The sequence below is a fragment of the Lissotriton vulgaris genome, chromosome 5 (genome assembly GCF_964263255.1).
Source record: "Lissotriton vulgaris chromosome 5, aLisVul1.2, whole genome shotgun sequence".
NCBI lineage: Eukaryota > Metazoa > Chordata > Amphibia > Caudata > Salamandridae > Lissotriton > Lissotriton vulgaris.
Window position 1 is genome coordinate 1,953,265,107 of NC_141693.1, and position 17,236 is coordinate 1,953,282,342.

Genomic DNA, 17,236 nt, shown 5'->3' on the forward strand with positions numbered 1-17,236 from the left:
GTTCCAGAGGGCCTGAATGAGCTCTGAGGTCGGAGTAGGGTTGGTGGTAGGGTGGCTGGGATTGGGGCCAGGGAGGTTATCGGGGTGAGAGTGAGTCCTGGGGCGAGTGTTGTGGTTTAGATATGGCGGGTTTTTGGAGGGTAGCATTGGCCATTGAGGTTGAAGTGAGTTATAGCACGGTGGCTCAGCGCCCACCACACACACACCCCGCCCTCGTTGCATTGTGGATGGTGGCGGGTGGGTTCTCCTCTCTGGAGATACTATTGTGTGTTCTTCTATTTCAGCTCATTTCAAGGCATCCCCGATGCAAAAAAACCTGAAACGAAAACGAAACCGAAACCGTTGCCCAGGCGGCATCACGTGCGTGCCGCCCCCCTGCCTGGTGTGAGCGAGGGTGTGGTTCCTCCACGGGGGCGCGGGTATAACTCTGCCCGGCTGGTCCCGAAGATAGAAACTCCACTGACTGCGCCCCGAAATCCTCGCTGACATCGACACTGCCCCCCAGCTCGAAAGACTATGACCATAGATTCTGAATGCCCCCCAACGGATATTGAGAACCCCAGATCACCGCTATATCAGTGATCCCCAGAGCACCCCCTCCCACCCCCGATTTAAAGACTGACCCCACTTTCACGCCCCGCCCGGACCCAGAGCCGAGGATGAATCGAGGGCTCCTGGCCGGGCTCTGCCTTCTCTGCTGCCTTTCAGCCGGTAAGTGGGGTACCCCCACCCCCCGTTCCCCCGCACACGGGGTGCTTCGAGAGCTGAAGCCCGGTAGTAAGGTGGCGGGGACAGTGGGAAAAGGAGAAAGTAACAGGCGAAGACTTTCATGAGGCCGGGGCATCACCGAGGGACTTGTTCTATTATTTCCTTTTTTATTTTGAATTCTTTTGACTTTTCTTCTTTCTCGTTGTTTCTTTCATTTTTTTCCATGTGTTTCCTCTATTTTTCACTCAAAATACCCTAAACTTTGGTTCTTGTTTCAGCGCCTCTTTTCTTCCCCATGGTACTATGTTCCCTTCATGCACAGGGCCCCTTTGCTGTACTGTCCGTGCACCTCGGTCTTTGCTGCCTGTGGCTGCACCCCCTGTCTCCTGATGTGTAGTAGAGAATAGTAGAGAGTTGTATAGAGTGTGTAGTAGAGTAGTGAGTGTGTAGTAGTGAGTGTGTAGTAGAGTAGTAGAGAGTGTGTAGTAGAGTAGTAGAGAGTGTGTAGTAGGGTGAGTAGTAGAGAGTGAGTAGTAGAAAGTGTGTAGTAGAGTGTGTATTAGAGATTGAGTAGCAGAGTAGTAGAGAGTGTGTAGTAGAGTGTATAGTAGAGTGTGTAGTATAGTAGAGTGTGTAGTAGAGAGTGAGTAGTAGAGAGTGTGAAGTAGAGTGTGTAGTAGAGAGTAGTGGGTGTGTAGTAGTGTGTAGTATAGAGTGAGTAGTAGAGAATAGTAAAGAGTAGTAGAGAGTGTGTAGTAGAGTAGTGAGTGTAGTAGAGAGTGTAGTAGAGAGTAGTAGTGTGAGTAGTAGAGATTGTGTAGTAGAGAGTAGTTAGTAGTGATTGTGTAGTAGAGTAGTAGAGAGTGCGTAGTAGAGAGTGTGTAGTAGAGAGTGTGGAGTTGGTAGAGTGTGTAGTAGAGAGTAGTAGAGTGAGTAGTAGAGATTGAGTAGTAGATTAGTAGAGAGTGTGTAGTAGACGGAGGCGCCCTACAGGGGGTGCTCAGGATCTGCCCCTGGGGGTCGCATTACTTCCATACAGGAGACTTGGAACCCAGTTTATTTATTGATTTATTTTATTTATTTGTAAAGTTTTATAAAAGCGCGAACATGACCCAAGAGGGTATCAGAGCGCTTTACATTTAGGATCGTTGCTTCTAGTTACATCAGATACAAGAGCATAGTAAGGTACAGTGCACATAAACAATGTTTCAATAATTCGTAGGAGGGAGGGGAGGAACTATGCCCAATGTCCGGCTGGGTAGGTGACGGTCAAGGAGGAAACCAGGGCCAATCTCCTCATTAGCTGTCAAGCAGCCCAGTGGTGGCTGGTGACATATGAAAGTGGTGCGGCGTAAACTTTCTGTCGGGATGCACTGTGGCGAGCGAGCGAGAACGAACATCCTAAGGGGATTAGGGAGGTTCTCCCCGAGAACATTTTGAAAAAAGAGTGGGTAAATGGTGCATTTTCAAGCAAATTTGAGAAGTAAGAAGGTTGATAAATCAATTGTGAAAGTGCAGGTATTACATTTATAAGGGGAAGTCATATAACAACATGTAGATACTCCCACAAAGTTGGTTTTATAAAAATGGGTATAATAGGTGAAAATTATAGCACAATTAATCAAATACATTGGCTTGAAGCCATACAATATTCAGTCAGGTCTATGGAGGCAGCATGTAATATTGCAATAATTCAGGGGCTGCCACATTACCTAGGAGCTATATATTTCCAAAGCAGAAAATCATCTGCTTGTAAAAATGTTGTGCCAAATACAAACATGGATGCAAAGTGATGGATCATTGGTGCCACAGAAAATGCTGTGCTGGCCTGATACAGTTGGCCTAGTTGCATCTCAAAAGTTGGAAACTTTGTGCCAGTATCTAATGCCCTTATATGAAAAAGCAATTTGCCAACTACACACTTCTTTGAGTCCTCTATTTTGAGGAAAAAACCAAGGGATACTCCTGGGTTAATTGGGTATATTTCACTCGTACCCTTTTGTTTTATTATTTTCAGTTTTTCACTATTTCATGTGTGAAAAGGAAACTTTCTACAACAAAGATACACCATTTATATATACACAACCTGGAGAAAAATAAGTTAACATTTTTTTTTGTTTTATACACTTTTAGATAAACCTAAAAGACAGAGCCCCGAGGAGAACCCGACAAGTGAACACACCGGGTTCGAAACGCGTCTGCACATAAAGAGAACAGACATCAGTTGCCTAATAGACCACAGAATCAATTTATGGTTTATTTTGTATAAAAAACTTTGGTTGCATTAACTTGTTGTTTATTTGAACTTTGAGTCCAAAGCGTGACTCTTGTCTTTGCAAGAAAACAAATGTTTGTGTATATATCAAAAAAATACTCGTGTGTATATATAAATGGTGTATCTTTGTTGTAGAAATGTATTGTGTTTATGTGTAAATGAAGTAAAACGTCAAGTGTCCTTTTCACTCATGAAATAGTGAAAAACTGAAAATAATAAAACAAAAGGGTACGAGTGAAATATACCCAATTAACCCAGGAGTATCCCTTGGTTTTTTCCTCAAAATAGAGGACTCAAAGAAGTGTGTAGTTGGCAAATAGCTTTTTCATATAACGATAACCTATGGTCCAGCCGACTACACGTCCCAGGACCTGACTCCCCCCTTATTCCAAAGTATCTAATGCCCAACATTTTACATGTGCTTTAATAACGAGGTTTGCTTCTAATAGTATGATGATATACCAGCATAAGCATACCACAGAACAACCCATGTGACGGTCACTGATGCTCATTGTGACAGAAGACAGCTCACTGTGCCAATCAGCCACTCAAGCTGCCTGCTTTGCAGTTTGTGATGCAATGACAGGTGCAGGTAACCAAATATGCAGGTTCCAGTTTCACACATTATTAGCATTCAGTAACTACACATACTGCTATAAAGCCAGCACTCACACAGCTAAAATTAGAAAAACAAAGATTGCCATTGCAGATTCTGCAATTGAACATGTGTAGTAGACTGATTAACCATTTTTTTTATTTTTATATATTCTTTATTGCTTGATTAATTAAAATCATTGCAATCACAACATCTTACAACTCCAAGAAAAACACATTTAGATTACAAACAAAATATCTTCTCATCACGTAATACTAACAAGCATTTACAATGCAACGGACTTGCCTTTGCAAAAGTTAGAGCTATTTGCATTGTAAATGACAACATTTTTATTTATGTGGTGGTTTAGAAAACTGATAAATAAATGACATTGTCATTTACAATGCCAAAAGCTTAATCTCTCGCAAATGCCACACACAAACACACAGACCCCCACACACAGACCCACACACACACAGAGCCCCACACACACACACAGAGCCCCCCACACACAGAGCCACACACACACAGATACACACACAGAACCACACACACGCACACAGAGCCACACACACACACAGATCCACAGGTACAGAGCCAGACAGATCCACACACACACAGAGCCACACACACACAGAGCCACACACACACACGGAGCCACATACACACACAGAGCCACACACGCACACAGAGCCTTACACGCACACAGAGCCACACACACACACACACACAAAGCCACACACACACAGAGCCACACACACTTCGAGCCACACACACACACACACACAGAACCACACACACACAAACTCTGACACTCCAAGCCCACTCAAATAAGGAGCATTGACAATCACCTCCAGTACTAGGGGGCATTAAAATGGCTCTTCCCGCCATTCTAAACAGAAGATGGGGACTGTAATGCATTCAAATGTAGTAGATAAATGTTGCTATACCTATTCGCTCACAAACTCTGCAACAGTGTATTCATATGTACATCACTAACCATGCTTAGAGCACACCTTCAAAGGTCATCCACCATTTCCCATGTAGGTATAATGCATCCAACACCGTTTACTGTACTTCTGAAACAGTTCCCAGTTGCCAATGCTTGTCTGCCTCGTCAGCAGTTTGGAGCGTTACACAAAAGTTGAAATACAACACATTACAATGCTTAAAACAAGGCTTATACCCCCAGAAAAAATGGGTGCTAAGTGCAAACTCTCTCCAGCCCTGGCCAGGTCTCTGTGACAGAGGCTCTCTCTCTACCGTTGTACAATTTTTGTATCCCCCCCCAGGCACCCGAAAGAGAGAGGCAGGGTCCTGGGACACTAAAGCAAGTTAACAATCTCATGGTCTAGGCCCCTCTCTGTGGAGCAGGAGCGGCTTGCACAAAGGGCCTCGCTCTGTCTGGGGGGATGGGGGAGAGAGATACGTAAACCAACCAGTTAGCTTCGCTTGGGTACTGTTCACTACAACACATACAACAACTGTCGTTCTAGTGATTTAATATTATGTGCTTTGTCCTCTAATCTCATAAAGAGGTTAGTAGAGAGTGTTTAGTAATAGATACATATATTTTATATATTCCTTGTGTGGTTCTCCTTTCATTTGATAATTCAGGAGGTTATAGACTAGTAAATGAAACTGCTTTACATTCCTTCGAGACTTAGCCTGAAGGCTTCTCTCCACAGCTACCACTAGGATAGCTTTCTTTAAAGGTTAAAGGTTGTCTTTAACCTAATCATCAATAAGGGTAGTTTGGACTGGTGCAAGGTGTCCACTTTAATTAGTGGACAGCATATACCAGACCAACTTCTCAGAGGCGTAAGGTGCAGTAAATCATCTGAACAATGCAGCAGCCACGAGCAGAAGCACGAACGATCGGCCCGATCATATCGCACCAAAACACTGTTGAATGCCCTCAAACTGAGCGCATTAGTTGAAAAGCAGAACAACGGCTGAGGCAGGCTACATAACGGCGGGACACAGAGCTGTGGCACCTCATGGCAGATAAAAGGCTGGTCTCAGTTGCAGCTCTGTAAGTACAGTCAAAGAGCCACAGTACAGTAATGTTGAGGGACCCACGCTAGTGGGAGGGCTGACACCGCACTCCGCTGTGTGCTGACTCCTCGTCCCCGCTGGCAAATACCAGCGACTCTGTGCAACATGCATAATACCCCAGCGCCAAGGGGGCAGCAAGTGCCATACCCATGCAGTGGAGTAAGCACCCAGGGGAGATACCAGGACAGATCCATTAAGCAGGCCAGGCGTATGTTTTTTTGCAATAACAGGCAGCTTGTGCAGTGAGACTGCGTAAGAAACCCCCCCCCCCCGACCCCATCCTGCAGCAGCAGTATAACAGTGACGCAACCAGTTGGAGGTGGGAAACCCGAAAGGCCACGTGTGACTCCCCTTCACATGGATGGGCAGTGGTGAGTACTGCCACTTACCCAAGTTGCTCAACACGAAGTTGATTGTGGTCTGCTGCAATTGGGGAAGAGGCCAGCGCAGCACACATCAGATGAAGCTGGTGTCGGCAGGCATCGGGTGCTGCAGTGCGAAGTGCGGCATGCATTGCCCTCTGGTTGTGGTGCAAGCAGCGGCGGCTGCATCAGATGACAGCGTTGGTGAGACCAGGGTAACGGTGCGAGATTAAGGCGTTGCTCGTTACGGTGCTGGCAGGTCACAGTGCAAGCTGCAGCAGTGTTGTTGCTGAAGCGCTGTCGTCAGAAGACGAGCGGGAGTCGATGGTGCCAGCGTTGGTAGGCCAAAGCTGCGGTGCGGGATGAGGGCGGTGCGTCGTGTAAGTTTACGAGCCATGTCCTCAAACCATGGTGCAACCAGTGGTGTCAATTTCGGCATGCAGCTGTGGCGTCATGGAAGCCAATGCGTCGTTGTGAAGCGAGGCGGTGCCCACAGGTCATGGTGCGAGCAACGCCTCGTTTGTGACATCAGCAGGCGTCGTCGGTGAGACCCGGGTCGCGTTGCGGCGGTGCTCTCTGCGGTGCACAGGCTTTGGCGTGAAGCGAGGCAGTACGGAGTGCGGTGCAAACAGGTCGCAGTGCAAGCAGCGGCTCGGGGGCGTCAACAGCAGGCGGCGGCGGTGAGACCAGAGTGCCGTTGTGGCAGTGCCCTCTGCTGTGCCTTCAGGACACTGAGTCGGCAGCGGCGTCATAGACGTCATTGAGTTGCTTTTCTTCTGTTGCAGCACAAAACACACAGTCCCCAGAGCTGAGGGCAGAAGAGCTTGAATTCTTTGCTATTCCTGAGACTTCTTGAACAGGGGGAAAGCTCTACCTCAAGCCCTTGGAGAAACTCACAAAAGTAGATTGCAGAAAATTCAGTCCAGTCCTTTCACAGCCCAAGACAGAAGCAGACACTGTAAGCCAACATAGCAAAGCACACAGCTAAGTGGTTGTCCCTCCTCGCAGCTTCTCCAGCTCTTCTTGGCCGTTTTCTTGATCCAAAAGAGTTCTAAAGTTCAGGGGTCTGGGTCCCAGTATTTGTATCCAAAAATCCTTGGATCCTCTAGGCAGAGGGTGTCTGTGCCCAGCCAGAACCAGTTCTGCCTTCTCTGGTGTGATTTCCCGGCAGGATTGTCAGAGGCAGACCAGGCCCTTTGAGGTGCAAGGAAATCTCATACCTCTTCCCCCATTGCAGCCCAGGTCTATTCAGTCATTTCCTGACCTACCTAGACTATCGGGAGCCACCCTTGCTTCCTAATCATCTGTCGTCCAAAACCCAGACAAGCGATCCACATTCCAGCAGAGGCACACAGGATGACTCAGCAAGAAAATATCTACTTCCTAAAAGTGGTATTTTCAAACACAGAATGTAAAAATCACCTTTACTAAAAGATGCATTGTTAGATTCTGAGCTCAGGCATACTTAATTGAATGTTTCCACCTAGTTTCCAGGGCCAGTTATGTTTATAAGATGTTATAAACAAACTTCCCATTCTGTCCAATGGGGAACAGGTAGCCTTGCAATAGTGAAAAACAAAATGGGCTGTAATTCACTATCAGGACATGCCACACACACCAGGGCGTGTCCTACCTTTCACATACACCGCACCCTGCCCACAAGGGTACTTTGGGCCTACCTAGGGGTGCCTGACATGTAAGAACAATCATTGGAAATGCAATAGGTCTCGCATTAGAAAAGTTGTAGCTATTGGTCTTGTAAATGAAAAATATTTTATTTATGTGTTGGTTTTTAAAATAGCTAAATTGATAGCTTTGTCATTTACAATGCCAATAGTTATAACTTTCGCGAATGTGACACCTGTAGCATTTGTAATGCAACATGTTTTGTATTTACGTGACTTAGATGGCAGCTCTGGTCGTTAGGCCACATCTGCAGTTTACCTGCAGCACAGAGTACTACTACATTAAGTGGTGTGACAAGCAGAAGTAAAAGAACTCCAGTTTCATTCTAGCCATTTCACATGAAGATAATTAAGGCTGATATACAAACCACACGATTTAGTTAAGGACTGAAATGAAGCTACTGATGTTTTAAGCAGGAACCTCGACTGCCTGCTTCCACTTTACAGAGGCATTCCTGCTGCACACTTCTGGGGCAGGCGACAGTACACAGTGAGTACAAAGGTTGAGATGTTTATTCAGAATCTTTTTTATAGCTTACAACAGTACATGCAGCACTGGTCACAGAGTTGTTATTCGAAACACCATGTTGCCGCTTCACTGGTTAATGACACTGTGTGATCCTAGGTAAATCATCCCTTAGATTAATCAAATGACTACAAGCCACAATCTGCCAGCGACGCCCCTCAAAAAAATAATTGGGCAGAGCTTAGAAAACAGGCAAAAACTAAAAGCATATAATAACGGAAACATACAGGTAAACCTTTACCCAAGCAAGTATTTGATCTAAACAGATGAAATGCAGCTTTCCAAAAGCAATAGGCGAAGTGCTGCAGAACTGGAAGCTGCCGGAGCCGCACTCAATGCACATCAGGACTGGAAGGAGAAAAGCGTAACTTCTCACGAGCCCAGTTACTTTCACAGAAAAATCGGAGCATTCAGTGGAGGCTGGTAGGGGACAGGGTGGTGGGGGTGGGGGTGCTGCTAGGAAAAGAAGACGGAGGGAAGGCAGAGAAGGGGAGAGGAGGAGGAGAAATGCGACACAGCGGGCAGGGGAGGGGCAGAGCGGGGGGAGTGGCGATAAGGGTGTGAAAGGGTGGGAAAATACAGATTTAAAAGTGACACGGCAGGCAGGGGAGGGGGCGGAGCGGGGGTGTGGGAGGAGGGAGAGCGGATTAAGGAGAGCGGGAGGAGGCAGCGAGTAGTTTAGCGAGCCAAGACGGAGGGCATTGCTGTGGGGAGGGGGGAGGAGAAATGCGACACAGCAGGCAGGGGAGGGGGCGGAGCGGGGGTGTGGGAGTGTTTAAAGTTTTTTTTAAAAGTAGACACGGCCTGCGGCTGCAGGCCGTGAAAGTGAAAGTACGGCCGGCCGGCCGTGTCTCGGGGAAAATACAGATTTAAAAGTGACACGGCAGGCAGGGGAGGGGGCGGAGTGGGGGTGTGGGAGGAGGGAGAGCGGATTAAGGAGAGCGGGAGGAGGCAGCGAGTAGTTTAGCGAGCCAAGACGGAGGGCATTGCTGTGGGGAGGGGGGAGGAGAAATGCGACACCGCAGGCAGGGGAGGGGGCGGAGCGGGGGTGTGGGAGGAGTGCGGCTGAGGGAACAGATGGAGATTTGGTGCTGTGCACGTGCATTTTAGGTCAATGCGCTTAAAACCGCATGGGCACAGCACCAAATCGCCAGTTGGGTAAAGTCTGTTTAAAGCCCTATAGTCTCGCTCTGCTCAATGTGCATGCGCATTTAGAGGCGAGACCTAAAAAGGAAGGTTAGAGACTGGCCAGTGTGTGCACGGGCCAAGTCGACATGACAGTTACAAACTGCACGCAGACTCTGCAATGGCAGGTCTGCGGTACCTTTTCCGGGCTATTCACGTGGGTGGCACAATCCGTGCTGCAGGTCTTACACATACCCATTGAGTTCTACAAAAAAGCAGTGACTAAACTCACACCACACCGCCTCTGCATGGTTGAGGCTAGCCTAGAAGCAGGTGAACTACCCAGGGACCAGCGACTGGCATCTATAGTCGCGATTCAACAAACCTTGTAAGCCTGTGCAGGAGTGTATGTCCTACCGGCCAATATCACTTCTTAACGCAGAGGCCAAATATTAGCAAAAACCTTGGCCGTCTGATTGCAATCCTATCTTACAAAGTTAGTTTACCAAGACCAATCCGGGTTTATGCCCGGTAGGAACACAGCACTAAACCTGAGACACCTCTACAGCGTACTGGCACTTAAACCTACCATTAGAGAGAATACTGTCATTCTATCTTTAGACGCACGTATGGCCATTGACATGGTCGAATGGCCCTTCCTTTTTGGCATCCTGAAGCATATGGGCTTTGGCCCCAACTTCTGTACCTGGATGCAGATACTACTTACAAGGCCTCTTGCGCAGGTGGTAGTCAACTGTCAAATATTGGCTGCTTTCCCCTTGGGGCGGGGAACTTAACAGGGCTGCCCCCTTCACCACTCCTGTTTGCCCTGGTGCTGGAACCACTGGCAGACTGAATAAGGAGAGATCCGATTATTCGTGGATTCCACTGGACAGAGGAATGGGAAGACCATATCTCCTTATATGCGGATGATGTTTTGCTATATTTAGCATCCCCCAAGAGCTTGCTTAATAGGCTCCTAGACATTTGTGAAGCATATGGTAGATTCTATGGATACACAATCAATTGGACCAATTTGGTTCTTTATGTCTAGAGTGGCTCGCCACCCCAACTCCCTAAGGGATGTACGGTGCAGGTCGTAGATGACAGTTTAAAGTATCTGGGCCTCTATATTACACCACTCCCTGAGGAGTTCATGGAAAAAAATCTATTGGTAACCCTGAAGACGCTTCGCCGTGACACCAAACACTGGCAATCCCTACCATTAATTAATTAATTAATTAATTGCAGGTTTATATAGCGCTAGGATCGACTCCCGGAGGAGTATCTCCGCGCTTCGACCGCTGCGAAACCCTTCCTGGCTTCCCTGAGAGATGGTCCCTTAGTGGGTATGTCCAGGGTGAGACCAGGCATCCCCGGCGGTCTGGTGGGGCCGTTAGTGAAGATGAGGCAAGCTAATGCCCAGAGTTGCCGAGTGTGATCGCTGATCAGAGTGGGCACCGAGGCGAGAGAATTATCGAGTCCGCTGACCCTGGTCCAGAAACCTGCCGCGTCGGGAATCGAACCCTGGTCCCGGGCCGTCCTCTGCTCTCGGGTCTGCTGCCTCTAACCAGTGAGCCACACTACTTCACTACCATTGTGACTGCTGGGTAGAGCCGCACTCTTCAAGATGATGGCACTCCCGAGATTTCTTTACGCCCTACAAAATACCCAATTTTTAGTCCCCCTCACCTATTTTAAGGCAATTGAAGCGTAAGCCCGCAAAACTATGTGTAAATTGATTAAGCGATGGTACGATGGTGGAATTGCCCTTCTCAATATACAAACATACTACTGGGCATCTCAGTTGATCGTGCTTAACCAGTGGCTCCATACCCCACAAACGGAACCGGCACTCCGCATGGATAGATTTAACCTGGGAGAGGGGAATTCATGAGAGCGCTAGATCATAAATACCGAAAGACACCCTTAACGGGACCCACCACACATACAGTCATATAATGCTTCAAAAGTTGGGATGGGACGGAACCATAACACAACTGACTCCGCTTTGGGAGACCCAACGGCTGGGTATACTCAGCAGTAGTAAGGGTTTCCACCGATGGGATTTAATAGGGTTATCCAAAGTCAGAGATCTTTGGTGTAAGGGAGAGGTCATCTACTTTGCTGAACTCCAGGAACAATATGACATGACGCCCACAGAAAGGTTCCACTACACTCCAATTAGGCAATCACTCAAGGCAGTCATTCCAAGAGGTACTACTCTCCTGGAGGTCTCACCATTAGAGAATAGGCTCCTTACCGACTATATGGATAAGAAGGCCATTTCTCTCACCTACCGCAAGATTATTAATAACCAACCAGACCTAACAAAACCTCTTCAAGAGAAATAGCAGGCCGATATGGGAGAGCTGGATGAAACCGACTGGCAGGAGGCCCTAGCATCCCCACAAGAAGTGGCAATACTGACCAAATTAAAACTAGTACAATTGACAATACTCCATCGAATGTATTTCACAAGGGTAACCCTACAAAAAAGGGAAAAACCGTCAGCCCACTTTTTTTACCGAACTGCGGAGCACTCAGCCATTTCCATCACACGATCTGGGAATGCCCTGGGATTACAACATATTGGGGCACGCACTTAAGTCAGCGGGCCACCGTATCCCTAGAACCCAAGAGGTGTCTCCTCAACATCTAAACCACGAGGCCCAAGACTGGGCAACGCTGGGCATGATGTTAGCCAAACGTAACATCACTAGACAATGGGGAACACAAGGGACTGGTGTAGCGACATGGAGGGCACCATGGCAGAGAAGGCAGTATACACACACAGGGGGTGCCCCAAGAAGTGGAAATGGGTTTGGGCAAAATGGAATGATTTTAGAGGTAACATTTGTGACCCACCACCTGATAAGTCGGCAATGGACAATAGCGAATAAAGGAATGCGAAAAGATGTTATGAACAACCCTGTGTTAATAATGTATTGATTGTATAACCCCGTAGGAAGAGGCTGTTTGTGCCATGTACCACGTATGTATCCGTGCTAATCCGTAACTGAACTGGTATATGTTAACCAACGTATAATAAAGAGTTAAAAAAAAAAAAAGAAGTGGCAGTTCGCTTTAAGCCACAAAACATGTGTGGGCTAAAAATCATAATCAAAGAAACCAATTACTGCTCTTGATATGAATGCAAAGTTACTCTATTAATACTTGAAATTGTTTGGCTGTACTACATCAATAATATTTAAACAAGCAGCACTACATTTTGGAAGTAATATTATGTATATTAAGATATGTACCTGCAAAATGAAAATGAAGAACTAAGGAAATTCGTATTATATTCATCTGTTCAAAAAATAAACTCAATTGTTCTTTAATTAAAAAATATATATATATAAATATAATGTTAGGTGAGTATGAGGCAGTCTTTGCTCTTAATACTGGTGGAAGGGGGGTCGCGCGGGTCTTAAAAATATAATGAAAACTTACCCGACCGAGTCCACGGCGCCTCTGCTCCTGGGACGGGTCCCGCGCCGCCTTTGTGAACAGGAACAGGCATGCTGCTCCCTCCCCTCCTTTAAGCCAATCACAACGCTGGAATGGCAGGGTCGTGATTGGTAAGGAGTCCCGGACGGCGTCTAGGCGGGCACCAGTAGGGACGCCATTTTCTCTATGTAGGCTGAATGCAGCCTACACAGAGAAAATGTAAGGTGCGCATGACTGCTTTGTTCAGGGCACTCAGAGTGGTGCAAGCCACTCCTCCCTGACCCGCCCCAACCAGGCATATCCTCCCAGCCACTCGCAACCAGGCATACCCCTGCCTGCTGCTTTCTCGCAGCGTGAGAAGCAGAAAATAAAATGGTATTTGAAAATTAAATTTATTTTCTGCTTCTCCCTCTGCGAGAAAGCAGTGAAGCGGTGCTCCAACACCCTAATGGAGCAGCCGCCGCTGTTGGCTCCTTGCTGGAGACCCCGGGAGCGTAGCCAACGACCAGTAACTGCCACCCATTGTACACCAAGGAGCAGAGTTTACAACTCCCTTGTGTGGGGTGGGTTGAAGGGGGGGAGGGTGACTTAGACCCGTGTTTCGGGTACATAACTCTCATCAGCCAGGCTATCTTGAATCCAGTGGCTAGGTAAGCAAGGGACCCACATCTGGGCATACCCTGCCAACTTAGGGCGAACAAAGCAAAACCAAAGGGGATGATGGACGGAGCGTTGAACATTGCAAGCACCCACCCCCAGTCAACTGATCTGGGTTTAAAACCCTATTTTCAGCACAGGTACATTGGGGCATCACAGTGCACGCTACCCTTTCTTACAGAAAATATCATCAGGGCATCACAGTGCATGATGCCCTTTCTTACAGAACAGTAAATTGGGGCATCACTGTGCACGTTAACCTTTCTTACAGAACAGTACATCAGGGCATCACAGTGCACTCTACCCTTTGTTAGAGAACAGGTACATTAGGGCATCACAGTGCACGCTACCCTTTCTTACAGAACAGTACATCAGGGCATCACAGTGCAGACTGCGCTTTCTCACAGAACAGGTACATCATGGAAATGCAGGATTCCTTCATGCACAGTGGGGATACGCCAGCTAAACACCACAGTTGATGACATATACAGCTGCTGCCAAAGCCGATGCAGTGTATTGTGGGATTGCGCCACATAGAGCAGGCCCATTACGATTACAATGGCGTGTACACTGGATTGAAGCAAGCCTGGCTGAAGATGGCTGGAATGCCAGAAACCAGTCCTAGGAAGCTTGTTTCCGGTCCATGGAAGGCATGGCTTGGCAGTTCGGGCTGGACTGTTTCCATGAGGCACAGGGTCAGACTGATTTGCATAAGGCCATGTCTGAACTGTAATTGCTGGATAATCAGAATTACAAATGTTGTCAAAATAAACCGGTTTAAAGGCTGGCACCATATATCACCTTAAAGGGTACATTTGAAAATAGATACAGCCCCCAGTCCTTGTATACACAAAAACATTGGTAAATATAGTAAGCATGGTTAAATTAACATTTCCACAGAGCTTATAGAGGGTTTTGAATAGGAAATAGACAGTTTGCCTAGCCCACAGAGTAGGAACATGAGGTTATAAGGACACTACTGGTTTTGTCATTAAGGGGCAGGAATGGCCCTTGTCAGCTGGTCTTTTTAGGTCTCGCTGAGCCAGCACATGCTGCTCAGAGAGACATTTAGTAGGTGAGTTTTCAAAGTGCTACTGGCTGGCCTAGCGATTGCGTTCACGTGAGCGTGCACGCGTGAACCGCCAGCCTTTAGCACCATCTGTCTATCCTCTCCCTTGCTTCCTGCCTCTGCACCTCCCCCTCCGTGTCTCGAGTTAATTCGCCCTTACAAGCACTTTCACTTTTGCTGTCTTGTATCTTACAAGCACTTTCACTTTTGCCGTCTTGTATCTTACAAGGCTTTCACTTTTGCTGTCTTACACACAACCACACCCAACCACAACCACACCCACAACCACACACACAACCACACCCACAAACAACGACACCCACACACACAACCACACACACACAACCACACACACACAACCACGCACACAACAACACACACCACACACACACACAACCACACTCTAATATAGGCATATTCTTTCACCTACATTAGTTCCCTATACTCCACAATAAGGGGCACTGAGGGCTGAACCTTATCTAGTCTCTGATCTGGGTACAGAAGGAGGGTTTTTCCCAAACAATGGCCTCCTATAACATCTTCGACGTGCTCTTCCAGTATGATTAAATATTCATAAGAATTCTTGGAAAACAGGCAAGGGCTAAAATCCACCTGCATAACATCTACGTACCCGGTTTATTCCATACCCAACAATGGCTAACACAAGACTCGGGACAAAGCACCTCTTGCTAGCATTAGTTAGAGGTAACTGAGACTTCAAGGCTGTCACACTAACTAGAGACGCTGAAGCTCCTGCAAGCAGTCGCTCCAGCTGACAGTGGTCTAAACATCCCTTGCGGGGTGTCCAACTTGAGGCCAGGGCGAGGTCCCACACACTCTCTCTCCAGATAATGGGGTTTGACTAAATTCTAGTTGGATTCTTGGCTCTTTAGCATCTACTCACATGCTACGTACACTTAGGTACATCTAGACAGGCATCATAGGAGTATGCGCTTTCTTTTATAAATGCATTTTATATACATGTATATGTTCATGACTATTGCAAAATAGTAGAACTGTGCCATCCTTTTCTATTCACAGTACTGCTGATCATATATCTCTGTTACTGTCTAACAGTTGTCGCAGCACATATATTTTACACTAGAAAAACAAACTTTGCAATAAATTCCTATTGTAACATGCCTGTTTATTCTGTGTAACTCTCTGAGACAGAAACGAAGTGAGCACGAGTGACTGAGCAAAAAGTAGTACATTGTTTCCACAATTCTGAGGGATCAGGGATGTCATGTTCTAAGGTTGCCAAAAAATGAATCTCTCCCCGATAAGAGGAGATTCCAGTGGCACTGTGAGCTAGCTATTGCAAACAGGCTAATATAAGCGGCCGGGTGATCAGAGTTAATCTGCCACCAAGCCAACAGCTTATGTTATCCAAACGTGCAGGTCCTGTATGGATAATATAGGAACTACACGACAACAGGGTCGGGGGAGGGAGGAGCTGAGGTGAAGATGGCACAAGTTCACAACATCCCCAGTCCCCCACAGCGAGGCCCCAGCATAAACCCACCCTCTCACGCCCACCATGCCCTGAGTGAGGAGGGTGATGGGCGAGGTGTCAGATAAAAATGTAATGGTTCAATGAAGCTTAGAAAAATATCTTGAGAAAGAAATAATGCACTTAAATTACAGGCATATAACAATACACTAGTAACGGATCACTGACAGAATATCGACAGTCAAAATATCGACTTGCCAAAATATCGAGTTAAAAATATAGAATACAGTCAAAATATCGATTTTTTAAATATCTTAAAAGTAATTTAAAAGTAATATAATGATGAATATAATTAGTTTAAAAATAGTTAAAATACTTAAATAAACTTAAAATTAATAAATAATTAATGTAACTTTAAAAAAAAGAATTTAATTTTAAAACATATATATATATATATATATATGTTGACTGGCGAAGAGCAAATAGACACCAGACTGAGTGACAATGATTAAGTGTGCAGTGGGTGGTTAATACAGCACAATGGAACTGAACGTGTGGCGCAGCACTACTTGGGGGACGGAAGCTCGTTGGTAAGGATGGTGTTGTTTATGTGATGAGGACCATACTTACAATTGCATAAATGTTTGACTTTCCTTGTAATGACATGATGTAGATATACTTTGTGAGATTCCTGTTATTTGGGCGAGGTGATACATGCTCTGCCACCCTGCCTTGAGTCCAGGGTTGTTAGCCGGCAGCCCCACGCACCCCATGGTATGATTCCCGTCTTTCAGATACAATATGTAGGATGTTTCTTGTTGTGGGTAAGGGGGGGGTATTGCACAACCTAATTGGGGGGTTGGTGTGGGTGGAGGGGGGAAAGTTGTTAAATTTACCGTCCAAGCGGAAGTACCGAGCACTGCACTGAGTGACGAGGGCAATGGAAAGCTGCTGCAAGCTTAGGGGTATATAGCACTGCAAACATGTGACACTGTTAAGCACTTCACAGGCACCAGCACAGTACAGCGGTGGAATGTCCGATAGTGAGATACCATACGCCCAGCACACTACTGATTACTGATGACAGGTTCACCTAGTTTACCCAACTTAAAGTGTCTTGAAGACTAATCCACTCTTCTCTTACCAGGCATGAGGTAGATATTTGTTTTTTACAGGAAACGCATTTAACTGACACACTGGCAGGAGTGCTCCGGCATAGGAGGTTCGGAGAGATTATAGAATCTGGATATTCTACCTATTCAAGGGGAGT

The 17,236-nt window shown here is 46.6% G+C and overlaps 1 protein-coding gene across 1 annotated transcript in view; it reads left to right on the forward strand.

Annotated features, from left to right (window-relative positions):
• The first annotated feature begins 400 nt into the window (after positions 1–400).
• Positions 401–17,236, forward strand: part of LOC147717849 (uncharacterized) — a 45,717-nt gene continuing 28,881 nt past the window's right edge. The window contains exon 1 of the mRNA XM_086924633.1: positions 401–711. Coding sequence (XP_086780759.1) covers positions 660–711 — 52 coding nt within the window. The 5' untranslated portion in view covers positions 401–659. The remainder of the gene's footprint in view (positions 712–17,236) is intronic.